Source organism: Amblyomma americanum, chromosome 1 (assembly GCF_052857255.1).
Source record: "Amblyomma americanum isolate KBUSLIRL-KWMA chromosome 1, ASM5285725v1, whole genome shotgun sequence".
Lineage (NCBI taxonomy): Eukaryota > Metazoa > Arthropoda > Arachnida > Ixodida > Ixodidae > Amblyomma > Amblyomma americanum.
In genome coordinates, this window is record NC_135497.1 from 202,893,929 (window position 1) to 202,909,112 (window position 15,184).

A 15,184-nucleotide genomic window follows, 5' to 3' on the forward strand; every position below is an offset into this window, starting at 1 on the left:
GACGGGCCACGGATAGGCTGTACGCCTTCTTCTTGGGCATCTATCTCGGCCCAAATATAGCTGGACCCAGCCCTATAATATGGGCTGCAACCGCTTATTCATAAGTTCGCTAAGAAGCATATTTTACGGCCAACTAACGCGACCAGTAGAGGAGACACAAGCGAGTGATGGGTTCTACTCGTTCATCGTCAGAAACAATTTTCCGTTATAACTTATCCTTTATATCGTTTAAGGAAATAGACGTCAGCCAGAGCTGTAAAAATTTCAGTAAGCTAGCTTCCTGGATAACCTTTTATGGCACTACCGAGGGGAAGGGGGGGGGGGGGGGGGGGGGGGTACGAGCGCGCACCATCAGTTTTCAGCTGTGCGCAGATGGCTCGCCGCTCCATCGATTGATCTCTGCCAACATGGATCCCTGAAGGCAGCATAAACACCTTTCTAAATTTCCAAAGCCTGCTTTCCGTGCATAGCTAGGAAGCAGCTTGGCAGAGCTGCCTTTCTTCCCCTTGTCGCAACTGCCATGCGTGGGTTACCCCCGCATCCGCTTAACTTTCGTCTCCAGCCACTTTAAACTGCCTTAAACTGTGTCATAAAGTGTAGTTGTGAACAAATCTATCATTTGCTTAAACTATACTATAACCCCTTTAACAGACATTGCACATCAGAAATGCGCCGAAAATGCACAAAGCATAATTCCGACTCAAGAAGGCTTCGGAACTGCAGCCACAATTTTCTCCTCCAAAACAGGAGGAGTCGCCACGGCGAAGGAATTTGTTCTGCACATGAAACGTGGACGAAACTTAAAACCACAGCTTGAGCAGGCTTTCATTTCGAGCCCCGAAGCACTCGAAAGCACGAGAATAATAATGCGACTTGAGCACCGAGCCGAATTTTCCTTTCCTCTTAAGATGAGAAAGTTTTCTCATTTTCTCATGAGATGCGAGCATTTTCTCTTGAGAACGTGAAATGAAGTAGTCTGTGCTCCATCATACAATTTCTTGCAGCGGAGAGAAAGCCACCTAAATGCGATGCAACACGCGAGGTGTAAACACGAATCAGCTGCACACTCCTCAAAGCCGAAGGTCACCTTGTGCCGCCTTGCAGAAACTTCGGGAGCACAGCAAGAACTTGGGGTATACTCCAGACACTGTGTGGGCTTGTGGGCGGCTGGCTTTGGAAAACAAGTCACTGAGCTCAAAGATGCAAAGAGCGGCGACGTGCTGGCGCGACACGAGAAAGATATTACCGTTGCTGTTGGTACCACCAAAATGCCTGCAGAGGGATAGCTGCGCAAACAAATTATAAATATAAGGTGTGAGCGCCTAAGCACTGGATTTTATATGTTTTTATTTCCGTCAAATTAGCCTTTGACGGTAGACTTTAGCGTGTTTTCGCAACACACCAGACACTTCACCCCAATCGCTTCATATATAGCTTCTTTCACGCCGCGAATATGAATCAATTAAATAACTTTCTTGCCTCCAGTAATGTTTCACCTCCCTGAGAAACTTTGGACATCATTAATGGACTAATATCCTCCGACTATGAGCCGCCGAACGCCAGTGATTGGCGCCTTCCCTTCCGGCTCACAGGCGCGCAGCGGAGGAGCTTTCCTGACGGGGCCGCGCGAGGGCGCAGACCGCGAAGTCGACGGAGGAGCCGCCAAGCCGGTGCAGGGTGCCTATATTTAGATTTCAGCACTGTCGAGCAGCCCACACGGAATCTGAAACTACATCAAAGTGCCCGTTGGTTTATTGCCCGGTGTCGCATCATTTAAAAGCACTACCATAACCACACACGCCGTACAAAATAGTCTCCCTTAATGGTTTCGTCGTTTATCTTTCTCTCCTTCCTATGTCTGAAATGTCACATACGTGGGAACTGAGTTGATGATGGCCAACCGAGAATACCGAAATTTATATATAAAAAATTGCGTCCTTTAGCTTCATTTTGTGCTTTAAAAAGTCCTTGCGTAGTTAGATACACCAAATCTCTCAGTGCTTGCATGACCATCTGGTAAGAGAGTGTTATATTGTTTTTATATCGTAAAGAAAGACACAGTGACCGTTCAGCAGCGCACAGATATTGCTGAAAAAATTATAGGAAATACAAAGCGGCAGATGCAAGAAAAAGGCAACTTAAGAAAAGACGAGTTGCTGGGAAGTAAATTTTTTACGCTGACATTTGGCCTCTTTGAATTTTTTTATGTATTCATTCATGGTTTAACTTAAAATACGAAGCACATGACCTCCAAATGTACTGGCTAAACAATTATTGGGATGATTAAGTCAGCATAAAAGTGTAATGCGTAGGCATTAGAAGCAACGTTGCTGCTACATGTCCATGTGTCTGTGGCAGTTCGTTCACCACATGCACAATACTGTCGCTGTCATCACACACTTATTTGCACGCACATAATCATGCACTAAGTCCGCCGAGTGCCTGCCTGTTCCAACCTGCTTGTCTCTCCTTTTCCCGGCTGCGCGATACCCCTTTTTCAGTTTTGAATTTTCGCGTGTCAGTCACGTGGCCTTGCGACGTCATCGCCCTCTCGGTCAATCAGCTACCTTTGTGACTAGGGACGCGAAAGCGCATGATGTGAAGCCTAATGCGGTCGCTTCAAATGTTCATCAGCTATATGCACAAAGCTCAGAGAATAATACACCATTACAATTACTGAATCAGCAGTGTAAGTTGAGACTTACATAGAACAGAAGCCACGATCGCAAACAGTTTCTTTGTGCTTTCTCATCGGCTAACTTCTTTCTTCACATATTCCGAAATGCAGCTCCTCAAGGTTTGCTGAGCACCTTAGCAATACTGGTCTGTCACCAAAGGGTTTATGCGCCGAAAAGAAATTTGCAGACTTCTAAAAAAGGCTAGATTCTAAGCTTTCGACGGAGCAAGAGATTCCCTCTTTACAAAACGCATGCCCCCATTACCATGAGTTCGGGACAAACGCTTCTAGTTTCCTTGGCTGCCACCACGTGGCGCATGTCTTCGAACATTCCAAAATAGTGCATTGACATCGTCCGTGATGCAAAAAAGAAAGAGAATGGTCGAGTGGCTCAGAACAGAATGTGATTGGCCGCTAGGCTTAGCGGCACTGACTGGGAGCTGTCCCGAATCGCTGGTAATGAGTCAGATTTCGTTCTGCCCACTTTACGCGAATGCGGTGTTCACTGGTCAGATGCGCAGTACAAATTTGTCCAACCAGGAGCGTCATATAAGCTCGTCTCTAGAGCTGTTGCGACAAGCTAACTATTGCTCTACGATCGTACCACCACAGAATAAGCACAGCCTCTCCCCCCCCCCTCCCACATACACACACACACGATATGAAGAAGATAGCGCGAAAACTAGACGAGGCACAGAAGAGAAGACACATAGACATTCACCAGCTCTTGTGAATGTCTTGTGTCTTCTATCTCTTCTGTACCTCGTCTAGTTTTCGCGCTACCTTCTTCATATCGTGTAGCACCAACTAGAATATCCTGGAATGTGATGGGCATTATACTCGAGAACAATTTGAGGGAATTGCAGCAAATTAAGGCTAGGCGCGAAAGGCAAGGAGACAATCCTCTGACCATGTGTACTTTGCCAAGTAGTCGGGCCTGTAAATTAGCATTCTTTCCTTGCTCCAGCGGCCGAACATCACCGCTTTCTCTCCAGTCGCCTAATGCTATACTTGCGAGGGGCATCTCACGGGCTTGTTCCATTGTTGAGCGGAAACGCTGCGTAAACTTGGCCTTGTCCCCGCCCTCTACAGCGCTGCATTCTGCCTTGGAAGGACACTTCGTTCCCTCAGCTGGCTGCCCAGTCCAAAGATGCCTTTCTAGTTATTTTGTCATATTGCTCAACCAACAGCATGCATGCGCCCTGAGTCACTTTTGCTGCACACAGGCATTTCAGTCTGATCGCCGTGGACAAATGGGGCCCATGGTCCCGAACCCAGACTTTATGAAAACTCCCTGTTCCGGAACCAGTTCAAGTGACAGCTTGTACGCAGTTCAGTGCGCGGCCTTGAATGTTTGAACGAGGTTTCGATTCAGTGGGAAGAGGAGTTGGTTGAGCTTAGGGGTGAAGAGAGTGCACGGGGCAAGTGGGAGCGACGCTGATTCGGCGGCAACGATTCTTGGTTTCACAAGTTTCGGGGCCGCCCGGAGCCCCTGGATGGGTTTCCGCAGTCTCGTGCGCTTTCAGTATGCCACGACTCGAGTAGGAGGCTCTTTTCACTTTCTTAGAAGCTGATTTTGTGCTCAGAATATTCTGAATGCCTGCCAACCGCACTGCGCTTTCTCGCACAATTCCTCTGCTAGCTCCACGAAGTGGCGCACGCAAGCCTCGCTCTAGAGGAGAAGACGAATAAAGGCTCACTTCCAGCTCAAGTCTTGCAGGAAACATGGGAGAAAATGGGACAAGTTTTGTGCCCCCCCCCCTCATGCCTACTTTGGGGGCACTGCCACCTCTACCCCCCGTCCTCCTGCGTATCTGCACGGCTATCCATGCGAAATATGAGTAGCGCCACTGTTTAGGAGCAGTGCGTGCGAAAGGAAATAACTGGCATTTTTGTCAGTGAAATGAATTCTTCATTCTCTTGCCGCACCGCTCCCTTCTCTCGAAATTTCGAAGGAATTTGCGGTCGTCGTGGACTTTGTAAATGGGGCCTTAATTCTTTATTAGAAGTGTAGAGTCAATAAAAGAAAGAACCACCTAATCACACAAAATACTAGGTGACTCGCGCCAGCTTCGAGCCAAGAAAACTTATTTGATATGCACGCGTGTTCTAAGGTCGTATTCCCGCACCGACCGTACTAGTCAGCCTCATTAGGCTCCTTATCCCTTAGTATCGAGAGATGCAGTACACACGAGAGCGTCCTTTTTAATGAGGCGAACTTTGTCGTGGTGGGAAACGGAGACAAAGGGAAAGCCCTTCCTGGCATTGATTCGTTGGGATAGCAAGGCGCAGAGCTAGGAACTTAGGGCGAATTCGTCGTCAGGCAAACAGTTCTAGCTTGGGCGGCCGCCGCAGTATTCCCAGACGCTAGCCCGCTTTAAGGTCGCAAGTTATTTCTACAGTTAATTGAGAGGCTGTTGGCTCAAACCCCAGTTATTTGGTTCAGTATACGCGCAGAGGCAATACGCGATGCCACCCTATCGATGGGGAGCGGGGGGGGGGGGGGGGGGGTCATTGAGAACCGCAACCCAACAGCATAACAACAGCTGCGACTCCACCAGCTGAAAAACACGCCCGGCAAGTTTGCAGCCGCTGCAGTGCTCCGTGCGGCGTCTTAAGAGTCATGGCGTTCGGCTGCTGTGTGCAAGGTTGGGGGATCGAATCCTGTCCGCGGCGGACGCATTTCAATGGCAACGAAATGCAAAAACGCCTGTGTGCTGTGCGATGTAAATGCGCGATATGAAGAACCCTAGGTGATAGAAATTAATCTGAGGCTCTCCTGCATAGCGCCTCTTTCTCTCTGCCTCCTTTCGTTCCCTCGTTCGCAGTGGTGAATGCCGGAGTCGTCGCGGCGCAAAAAATAGCGCTCGTAAGCGCAGCGTCGCCATCTACACGCCAAAAGTCGAATTGCGATTGCTTAAAAAATATAAGTGCGCTGTTTTCTGTTCAGCCGGCGCTCTTATCTACTTATTTCTAAGGAAGGGCTTTACTTATTGCCATTATGAAAGGAGAGCTGCGTGTTCGTTTTCTACGCGCGGCTCGCGCCTCTATTCGGCAAACGACATCAGGTGGTTCTAAAGCACGGTGCTCCAATGCACGCACCGCAGAGGCGTCAACGCCTCCACACGCCGGGAGCATTGCAGCTATCTAGGACAAGACAGCGCTGGATACAAAGCAAGGCAAGGCTTACTAGGCTGTCATTGATGTTTTAATTGTCTACAAGGTAGCTCCACACTTGTCCCCCTTCTTCATAGGCCCTGTCGAAAGGAAATCTCAGGTGAAATGAATCACGCATATTAGCTGCAGTCTAACCCGACTATATCCAGCTCGGTTAGGTGGAATTATCCTTTTGTATTGATGCTTCGCAGCATTAGAGCACGGCGCAGCCATCTTTGGTCACGTGAATGATCCGAGATTGCCCGCTTTCTGTCCTTGTGGTTTCGACGACTGCCAGCGCGTTGGCGCACACTTAAAGTGTTGTTCCGCCTCTAGAAGGGGATATACCTTTATATAGCGGACGGCGCAACATATAGTTGAGCCTACTTGAAACGGCCGCAGATATAACCAACGCTCTCTTATTACGAACGATGTTGGTGCTACCGTCCAAATGTGTATTAAGGCAATGGCAATTCGTCTCAGATACAACGAAAAACTGAGGCCGTGCCACTCGGTTATAGCGAACAAGAAGCGGCGTAATCCGCGTGACCGTCAGGTTCGTTATAAGTGGGCTCGACTGTAAATGTCCGAACGCACAGACGATGTGTTCGCGCTGCAACACGTTTTATCTAACCACCGAACCGGTCTGTCAATGCGTACTTCTTTTCTTTTCTCACTGTACCGCCCGGTGCCCGTGGTGGCCTATGAAATTAATCGTCAAAATGTGCATATCATTTCGAGGGCCATATAGTCTTATAGCGCGCTTTTCAGGGCTCAGTATTTTGGATGCAAGGAGGAATGCATGTCGTCAAAAATAATCTCGCTGCCCAGCACTGTGCGGTGTTTACAAATGAGCGTGCACGCGCCCGCTATGGTCCACTTATTGCCAATATATTTCTTGTTCCGCTATCGTACGGCTTCATATTTAACAGTGTACGTTGGTCAAGACGCGCTTTAAGGTATATATCTATGTGGCACTCGATCGACTACATGGCCTTTTCAAAAATAAGTCAAATCAGTGGTACCGGCCTAGTGAACAGTGGGCTATGGTAGTAAAGTGTGAACACATACGCATAGAACAGGAAAGATATCAGGTACGAAGTTCTCGCAACAACTCCGCACGGGTCAAAATCTGCAGCGGACTCGAAGTCCCTGGAAATGTCTGTAGATTATGGTGAAAGTAATACTGAAAATTTTGCACAGGAGGTCAGGCGTCTCAGATGTAGCAAGCTGGAATCAATTGAAATTTACAAATTCATATCGTGCAAAATTCCACTGCAGATGCATCTGTGCACGGATTATTTGAGGTATCGGATCCATCGACGCAAATGACCAAGGTTAAGGAAAGTCACGAAGGAAAGTTACGTGACGGCTTCAGTGTGAATGCGTTATTTCTGAGCATAAAATTGTTGTCGTTAAAGGACAAACAGCGTAGAAATGCGGTGGCCCAAATAGCAACAAATGCTGCGGCTCCCATACCGTGGCCATCGTTCCAAGACGAGAACGCCAGCCCCTTTCCGTGCGCAACTCCTGCGGGCGCTGAATCAAGTCGGCGCATCGGATTCAGGTAAGTCCTGTAATTTTCTTTAGGCCGACTTAAAGATGCCTGCTCACGCAAGAGAGAAATCAGAAAAAGATAGTCTGTGTCACGTGACTTCTATACCTCGTGGTGCGGGCAGTCTGTGCCATGAACGAAAATGTAAGCACCGCTGTCGGGCATTGCCGCGACAGCCGACTAAAGGAACATTTTCCTCAAATTCAGTGCGCATTGTTTTGAAACCGCAGTTAAAAGCGGTTAAAACACAGTGGGCATCTTTACACAAGCGGAGAAGCAGCCATTTGCACTGCACCCCATGTGCTGCGAACGGAGGTCCAGAAGACAGAAGATGATGACTGTGCTAATAGCGCCACCTATTGCGCATAGCACGAACTGCTGTGTGTAAAAAGTCTGCAGTACAATTTCTGAACGCTGTAATGCTACAACGTGCAAAAATTGGCACTCATACTCGTTAGACCGATCTCACAGACAGAGCTAGCCGACTCAGGAAGCTGGCTTCCCCTCAGTGTGCCTTTGGAGGCTAGCTTTCCCGCATCTCCTGCCAAGGCTGCGTAGTGCACGCCGGCCAATGATTACACGGTTTTTGCATGACCTTGGCGACGGACACTTCACAGCCAACCAGACTGCTCGTTTTTGGCGCGTTTGCTCTAGTTGGGTCAGCGGAGCCGCTCAGTTCGCACCTGCGGTGTGTGGCGAGTTATCGCCATGATTAGGCTCGGTTTCGAGGCCTCCTTGTATGCGTGAAGGCTGACGGGAAACGGCAGAACCCCTGCTCCAAAAAGCTGGAGATTGTAAGGGACTCGAACGGGCAAGAAAAAATCCGAAGTTCCCGAACTGAACATACGAATCAGCACGTGGGGTGCCATTCTAAGGAACAAGGCTAATGTTTGGCCCAAGACGTAGAGAAGACCATGCGCTCGCGGCACCAGACATGTACGCAAGGCTGCGTATGAAGGTGTTAAGGGGGACTGTGTACAATCACGTTCTGGATGTTCGATCACGGAACATTTATTTTTCTGCCCCCTTGATTGAGCACAAGGCAAGAACTTATTTTCATTCGCAACAGGCCTGACTTTCACGATCTGCTAGGCGCCCTTTCTGTGTCGTAAATTGTGAGGTTCAGTGTCCCGAAGTGAAACATGCTATTTGAGGGCTGCTGTAGTGGAGATCTCCGGATTAATTGAGATCCCGTGGTGTTATTTAACGTGTGCTGACATCGCGCAGCACACGGACGTTTTGTATTTCGCCTCCACAGAATAACGGTCGCCACGGTTGGGTTCGACTTTGGCATCAACAGCTGACCACCAAATCCACTGAAACACTTCATCTGTTTTATGTTCAATGAATCATGAAGCAAATCCAGAACGAAACCAGCTAGAAGCGCTCCTTAAATTCTAGTCTCTGCGTCCCCAGAGGTGGCGCAAGTCCTCTATTTGGCGGGCTCGACGTAACCATAGTGGGTCTTGATAACTATGTAGAACCAGTTGTCCGAATTTCTTGGTGCCATTTGTGATGGGACAACAGCGACTTTGTGCTTGCGGACGACGACGCTGAGACCACGGGGAAGCTTGGGGTTGGAGACATGATCCTCGATGTCTCGTACAGCAAGGATGCCAGCAGTGCTATCTGTGGCGAGGGCTTGATCGAACGGCTACGGATTACGGGCTACAGACTACCAGCTTGTACGTGTCGCGGCCTGGATGGTTCCTCGCTGTTGTGACCTGAGCTGCTCGGAGTCTATTGATAACAGTGAAACGTTTGCTTTCTAAGTAGCAATGAAGATGAAACTAAAAAAAAGTATTTCGTTCGGTGAAACGCTCTCAGTAAGTGCCTTTTTGCATTATCTTTTTCTATCTCAGTGTATTTGTACATTGTTAAATTCACTGTTTCTTGTTCTTTGTTTTTGTTTGTTCTTGGAAACTATAGCCGGCAGTTTAGCATGACAGAAAGCAAACTTAACCTTAAATGGCAAGAACTGAAGGACCGCAGAGGACATCTGAGGTTAAAATTTTTCCGCGATATTTATTATTCTAAGACAGGCATAAACCGCGACAAAATATATTCAAGCACAACGCAGTATATCGAAGCAACTGGGCCACTGCTTGAAGGTAAGGGAATTTTCTTGTAGGGGTGACGTCATGCGTTATTTATTTATTTATTTTTTTTTTGCTAGAGCTATTCGAGACAGGAACAGACTGCCACCTAGCATTTTATGTATCGTATCAAATGCTGATTTTTTTTTTCATGAATTCAAAGAATTAGTTCGTGTGTAGTTAAATCTGTATCCCCGCTGCTATATTGGTCTAGGGGCCGATGCAGGTAACAAATAAATTAAATAAATAAAATAACTTTTGTATCTCATTGCACATTATACCGAACTCGTAGGCGTTTTTGTTTCGCAAGTTCAATACAAATGCGTTCGACTGTGCCCGCAGACACGTCGGAAACTTCCTTAAAGTCTGCAAGCTATTCGAGCTAGCTGCAAGCAAGCAGTGCTCACAGCGCCTTTTCCTTCGCACTGGAATTCATGTACGGCCCTAAGAGAGCATCACTGATTTTTATTTTTTGCTCAATAGAGACAGTACGGGCAATAGAACACAGACGAAGCGCAAATTTACAACTTTGCTGCATGAAAAACGCCTTCCATCCGAGGAATAAAAATACGCATAACCAGAGACGTCAAAATTCAATACTTGTAAAAGGAAGCAAGCTCTGCGTCACTGGGGGGACCATGTCAGCAGCGAGAAATTCACAAAATGAATACCAGCAGGCCTCATCGCTGGGCAAAGCGGCCCACCTATTGTAAGGTCCTCAGGTGTGTAGACGATTTTTCTAGTCGTTTTGAAACTATATTTGAAAGATTATGTTTCTATCACCACTGACGTGGTCTTGGAAAGTTTTTTTTGCTTGCTCTAAGATTTTTAATTTTACCCTTGAACTCCCACAGGAAAGTTTCCAGCAATTTTTATACATGATTCTTTTTTAACTCGAGACAACCACCTTTATGTCAGCTTTCATGCCGCGATCGAAGGCAGGCTTTTTCTTCCTTTTGACTCAGCATATTCAAAACTTGTGAAGCATGGTATTGTCTCGTCCTGTTTCAGATCGGCCCTTTTGAAATCTTGTCCACACAGAGCTAACACTAACTTCGACATCAGATTTGAACGCTTGGAAAAGGCAGGCTTTCAGCGCTCGGTACTTAGTTCCGCGGCAGAGGTTTTGCTGAAAAAACTTCTGAAGCTAAATAATGTTGATGACCCTTGTTCCACGCAGAAAAAAAAGAAAAATATTCTAAGTCCATTCGTATACATACAAACTACGGCACAGTGTGAAAAGAGTAGCAGATAAGTTTGGCGTCGACGTTCTTTTCACAACCTCTTGCAAACTGACTAATTTTTGTGCTCTGGCCAGCGGGCGCCAAGCCGGAAAGCAAGATTGTGAAATCAAACAATGAACTAAGTATGCCGCTTGTACTTAGGGTGTAGGACATCAGATTCCCCTTAGTTGTGGCACTGTTTCCTTAGGACAGACAGAGTGCTGTCTAAACGACAGCCTGAGTGAACGTGATTACTGTTATGGAACGAACTTGTCTTCGCACTGCGGGACCTGCAAGTGTAAACGTCGTCCATTGCTTGGTGCTACTGAAGTAATTGGGCGCGCCTCTGAAAAGCTTGCTAGGGCGAATCCTTGAGGCCTTGATCATCAGTAAGACAGTGTTCGACACATGCGTGAGAACGGCGTCTGTTTCAATTCTCAAGAAAGAATTGAATTTTCATACTGTTAGATAGCAGCCGCTGTTCTTCCCCGTCTCGGTGCAGATCACTGTTCATTTTTTGTTTTTTCGCCTTTGCTCAGTGTTGCCACCTAGTGGTTTTCATTTTGTGAATTTTCCGCTGCTGATATATTTCCATCAGTGACGCAGACCCTGATTACTTTTACATGCGTGGGTTTTCAACGCCTTTGGTCTTCCGCACGTTTGTTCCTCATGTGGAAGGCATAGTTGTAAGCTTGCACTTCGTCTGTGTGTCCCTTCTGTGTCTCATCCCGTCCCATCATCATCATCATCATCATCATCATCATCCTGACTACACCCACTGCAGGGCAAAGGCCTCTGCCATGTCTCTCCAATTAACCCGGTCCTTTGCCATCCCACCTGCCTTGCTAAAAAAAAATATCAATGATGCTTGACCAACTGGTCCAACATCCCGCATTACTGACCGACCAGAGGTTGCGATTCCTGGACCTCGTGATGATTTTTACGCCCACGCACGTTTGCTGGTAATACGAACCAAAACGAAAAGAAACAGTTTGTCATTTGGCTCTTATTGCTCGAAGACGTCAGACATATCAAGCGAAGCCTGGCCACATCTTTTATTTTGGACAGCAGTAAAATCGTGCAGCCATCAAGGGGGACAAATTTTCGACAAGCTGATAGCCAGCTTAAGGGTGATAAGCGAGACGCACACTGGAAATGGAATCTCAGGTGGCGTTAAAAAGCCGAGATCGATAGAGTAACTGGAAGCTTTCCAAGAGTCCCGCATTCCTCCTCTCCAGGCCTCTGGTTTTGGAAGGCATATGGCAGCCACTGCCTAGTGTATGCATTACAGCAGTCACCTTTGTGATGCCAAGTTTATGTGCCCTCGGTATTCATTGACCTCACGAAGGCATTCGACTGCGTTAATCGCCATATTCTCTTTGACAAACTCCTAGTTCTATTACAGAATTAACGGACTGCCACTACAATTATTTCGTAGTTATTTACTTGGGCCCTCAGGGTCCCATTCCCGTGCCACTTTTATTTTTACTTTATATTAATTACCTCCTTAATTGTCTTAAAAAGCTTACAGATTGTATACTTTAGGCTGATGACACCACGATTTGCAAGTCTCATTAATTAACAAGTGCAGCTGAATCATGATCTAGAAAATGTTAACAATTGGTTTCGTGCTAGCAGACTGCTTATCAATGCATCCAAAACTAAATTCATGATCTTTAGTTCTCCAACCAGAAACCGTTCTACTATTCCTACATTGTACCATGACTCGCATCCCATACTGCTCACAGATCAAAGTTTTAGGTATTGAGCTTGGTCAAGCCTTAAAATTCACATTTCGTATCAAAGAATTAAAAAAGGAATCGGATCTCGGTTTCAGAGTCCATTTTGAAAGCTTGCCATTATTTTCAGCAGTCCACTCTTATCACGCTCTACTATTCCTTTATACAGAGTCACATCCAGTATTGCATCGCTACATAGGGACCCACATATCATTATCACCTATCACACTTGCTATACCTCCAAAATAAGCTATCAGAATCATAACGTTTAGTGGATATAACGCTCATATGGCCCCATTTTAATGGTCCCTAAATATGCCAAAAAAATGGTCTCATGATGTATATCATAAGCATAGTAGCATATCGTCTCATAAACACACCTTGTCTTTATTATAAAATTTCAAAACATCATCTGAGCAACCCAAACCACACCTGATTTTCACATTCAAATAACTTTTTACTCGCGAAAATTCATACTAATTACGGAAAATTAACTAATGTTTTCACTATCATTGAACTCTGGACTGAGCTTAAATTTGCATCAAGTCATCGCGCTCTCTATCATTCTTAAGGCATCCCTGAGGCAGTACCTTTTAAACAATCACCCAGTGTTATACTATTGTATGATACGCTTCTACGGCACAGACTACAGTTCTTTTTCTGCCCTCCAAATTTTCTTCTTCACTCTGTATTAGGACTTCGTGTGCCTGGTTTGTACCTTTTTCAAGCAAACGGACTTTGTTTATCTGATACGATTGTTCCGTACTGTAATTTATATGTGTGCTTTATTTTTATTTACGAAATATTTCTTTGTTACCGTTTAAACCTCTTTTGTATACTTCATATATTGACATGTGATTGCAGTTTCTCCTTGTCCGCACTGCTTTCATATGTTTTCCTCCCACATTGATAATAAGAGGTCCCATTAGAGTAACTACTTTGGGACCTCTTGCTGAATATCACCTAGCCATATGCTATGAACTACCATTAGAGGTAATAAACTTCCAGCTTTCAACTTTCAACGTTAGTGGTATACTCCTCCTTCGGTGAAAAGCCGTGAACTACTTGCGTGCGTGCGTGCGTGCGTGCGTGCGTGCGTGTGCAGTAGAACGCCATAATTAATTGCTAGCACCAGTATTATGAGAGGATCGCGCGTGTGCTGCTCACAGTCGAAGAGAACGTGCGCCAGGAAGGGCAACCTGAGCACCGCCAGCACCGCGTCGACGCAGCTCACGTTGCGTGCCAGGGGCCCCTGCTTGTCAAGGCTGCCGTCGACCAGGGGAGCCCATTGGCGCACCAGGCTCCACGAGAGCAGTCGGCGCACGCCCTCGGCACCCGACTGGCCCAGCAGCCGCGCCAGGAACTTCAGCACGGCCGGCTGCACGACGGCCCGGTCTTCGCCGCCGTAAGCTCCGTGCTTGGCCAGCAGGCTCAGCCACTTGTCTGCGAATCACACCAGTATCCCGTCCCTCACGACTATGCACATTTTACGCCTGACTCTCGGGGGAAAAATAATTGAAAGGAATCAATAAATCGCTCTCAACGCTACCTTTGTTAATTTAGAGAGCCGCAAGGGGTCCCCTTCTGGGCTATGCGGTGTGGAAAGTTTTTTTTTTTATCGCCAGCGTTCCAGTTCTCATCGAGGTGGGAGTCACTCTCGTTCTCGCGCCTCCGAAAGTTAGGTCTTCTACGCATGCTATAAATATAAGGCTTAGAAGTAAACCCCTGTGCTCTTTGCGTTATACGAAGGCTGTACGTTTCACTGTCTGCTCAGCGATTCGCTGCCAGATATTTAGAATAGCGGAGACTTATTAGCGTAGGTGTATCCAGGATTAGCGGACACCAGCTGCTCACGCCCAGTGGCCGCAGCGAGGCCAAGCAGGGCCACTGCGCGTATGCAGCCGGCGTCCGGTAATCCGGTATACATCTACGCTAATACGCCTCCGCTATTCGAAATCTATCTATTTGAACATCCTGTCGGCATGATTGTACGTAAAACGTCTCTTCTGTGGGGGGCAACTCAGTGCCGTCCCTTCTCCCTCTTAACCAAATATAATACCGCACTGAGACAAGGCTTCCAGTAGCTCTGAGGTGGTATACTTGTACCGTGCCAACCATTTGACGACTAGTGGGCCTAAAATTTGTGTTGTCTGTAAACTTCAGCTATCACTTCACACAGCTTGTTTCGCTAGCCGGTATTAGTTTACAGGGAGATAAAGCTCACCTGCATCTACTTGACCTTCGGTGTGCTTTGCAATAGTCTTCACTGCAACCGATTCAGTGCCCAGCGCCTTTGATCCAACAGACTCTGCCAGGTGTATTATAGCTGCGTTGGGAGGACGAAAGAATACGTTCGTTTGGAGTTCACAGTTATCGTGAAAAATACATCCAACTGCAATTCTAGTATGAACTTAAGGCTACGTTTCAACAATATTGTCTATTTTCAGTGTTTTTTGGTGAAAAATGTGTTCACTCGCCTATTGGAGTACAACATTTGGTCAGTCTCAGTGGGAGCTGTGAAACGCGCACCCTATAAAATTTGGATCCGGGCCATCTGGCTGAGCATGGCTGATAGCGCCATGGGCAATGCGGCTGCTAAAAAAACTGCGAATAGTAATCAGCCATAGCATGTGGGAAACAAATTATATGCTTAGCGGAAGCGAGCAAAAATAGCTTCCGATTTGTTTCCTCTCTTTGTTATTGATATAAAAATCAACCACGGAAAACGAGACAAAAAC

At 46.8% G+C, this 15,184-nt stretch overlaps 1 protein-coding gene across 1 annotated transcript in view; it reads right to left on the reverse strand.

Moving 5' to 3' along the window:
* The window catches only part of LOC144094643 (neprilysin-like), a 40,780-nt gene that overhangs the window by 14,063 nt on the left and 11,533 nt on the right, over positions 1–15,184 (reverse strand). Inside the window, exons 5-6 of the mRNA XM_077628569.1 lie at positions 14,671–14,772; positions 13,614–13,889 (exon numbers count right to left, since the gene is read on the reverse strand). Of these exons, the coding sequence (XP_077484695.1) occupies positions 13,614–13,889; positions 14,671–14,772 (378 nt within the window). The remainder of the gene's footprint in view (positions 1–13,613; positions 13,890–14,670; positions 14,773–15,184) is intronic.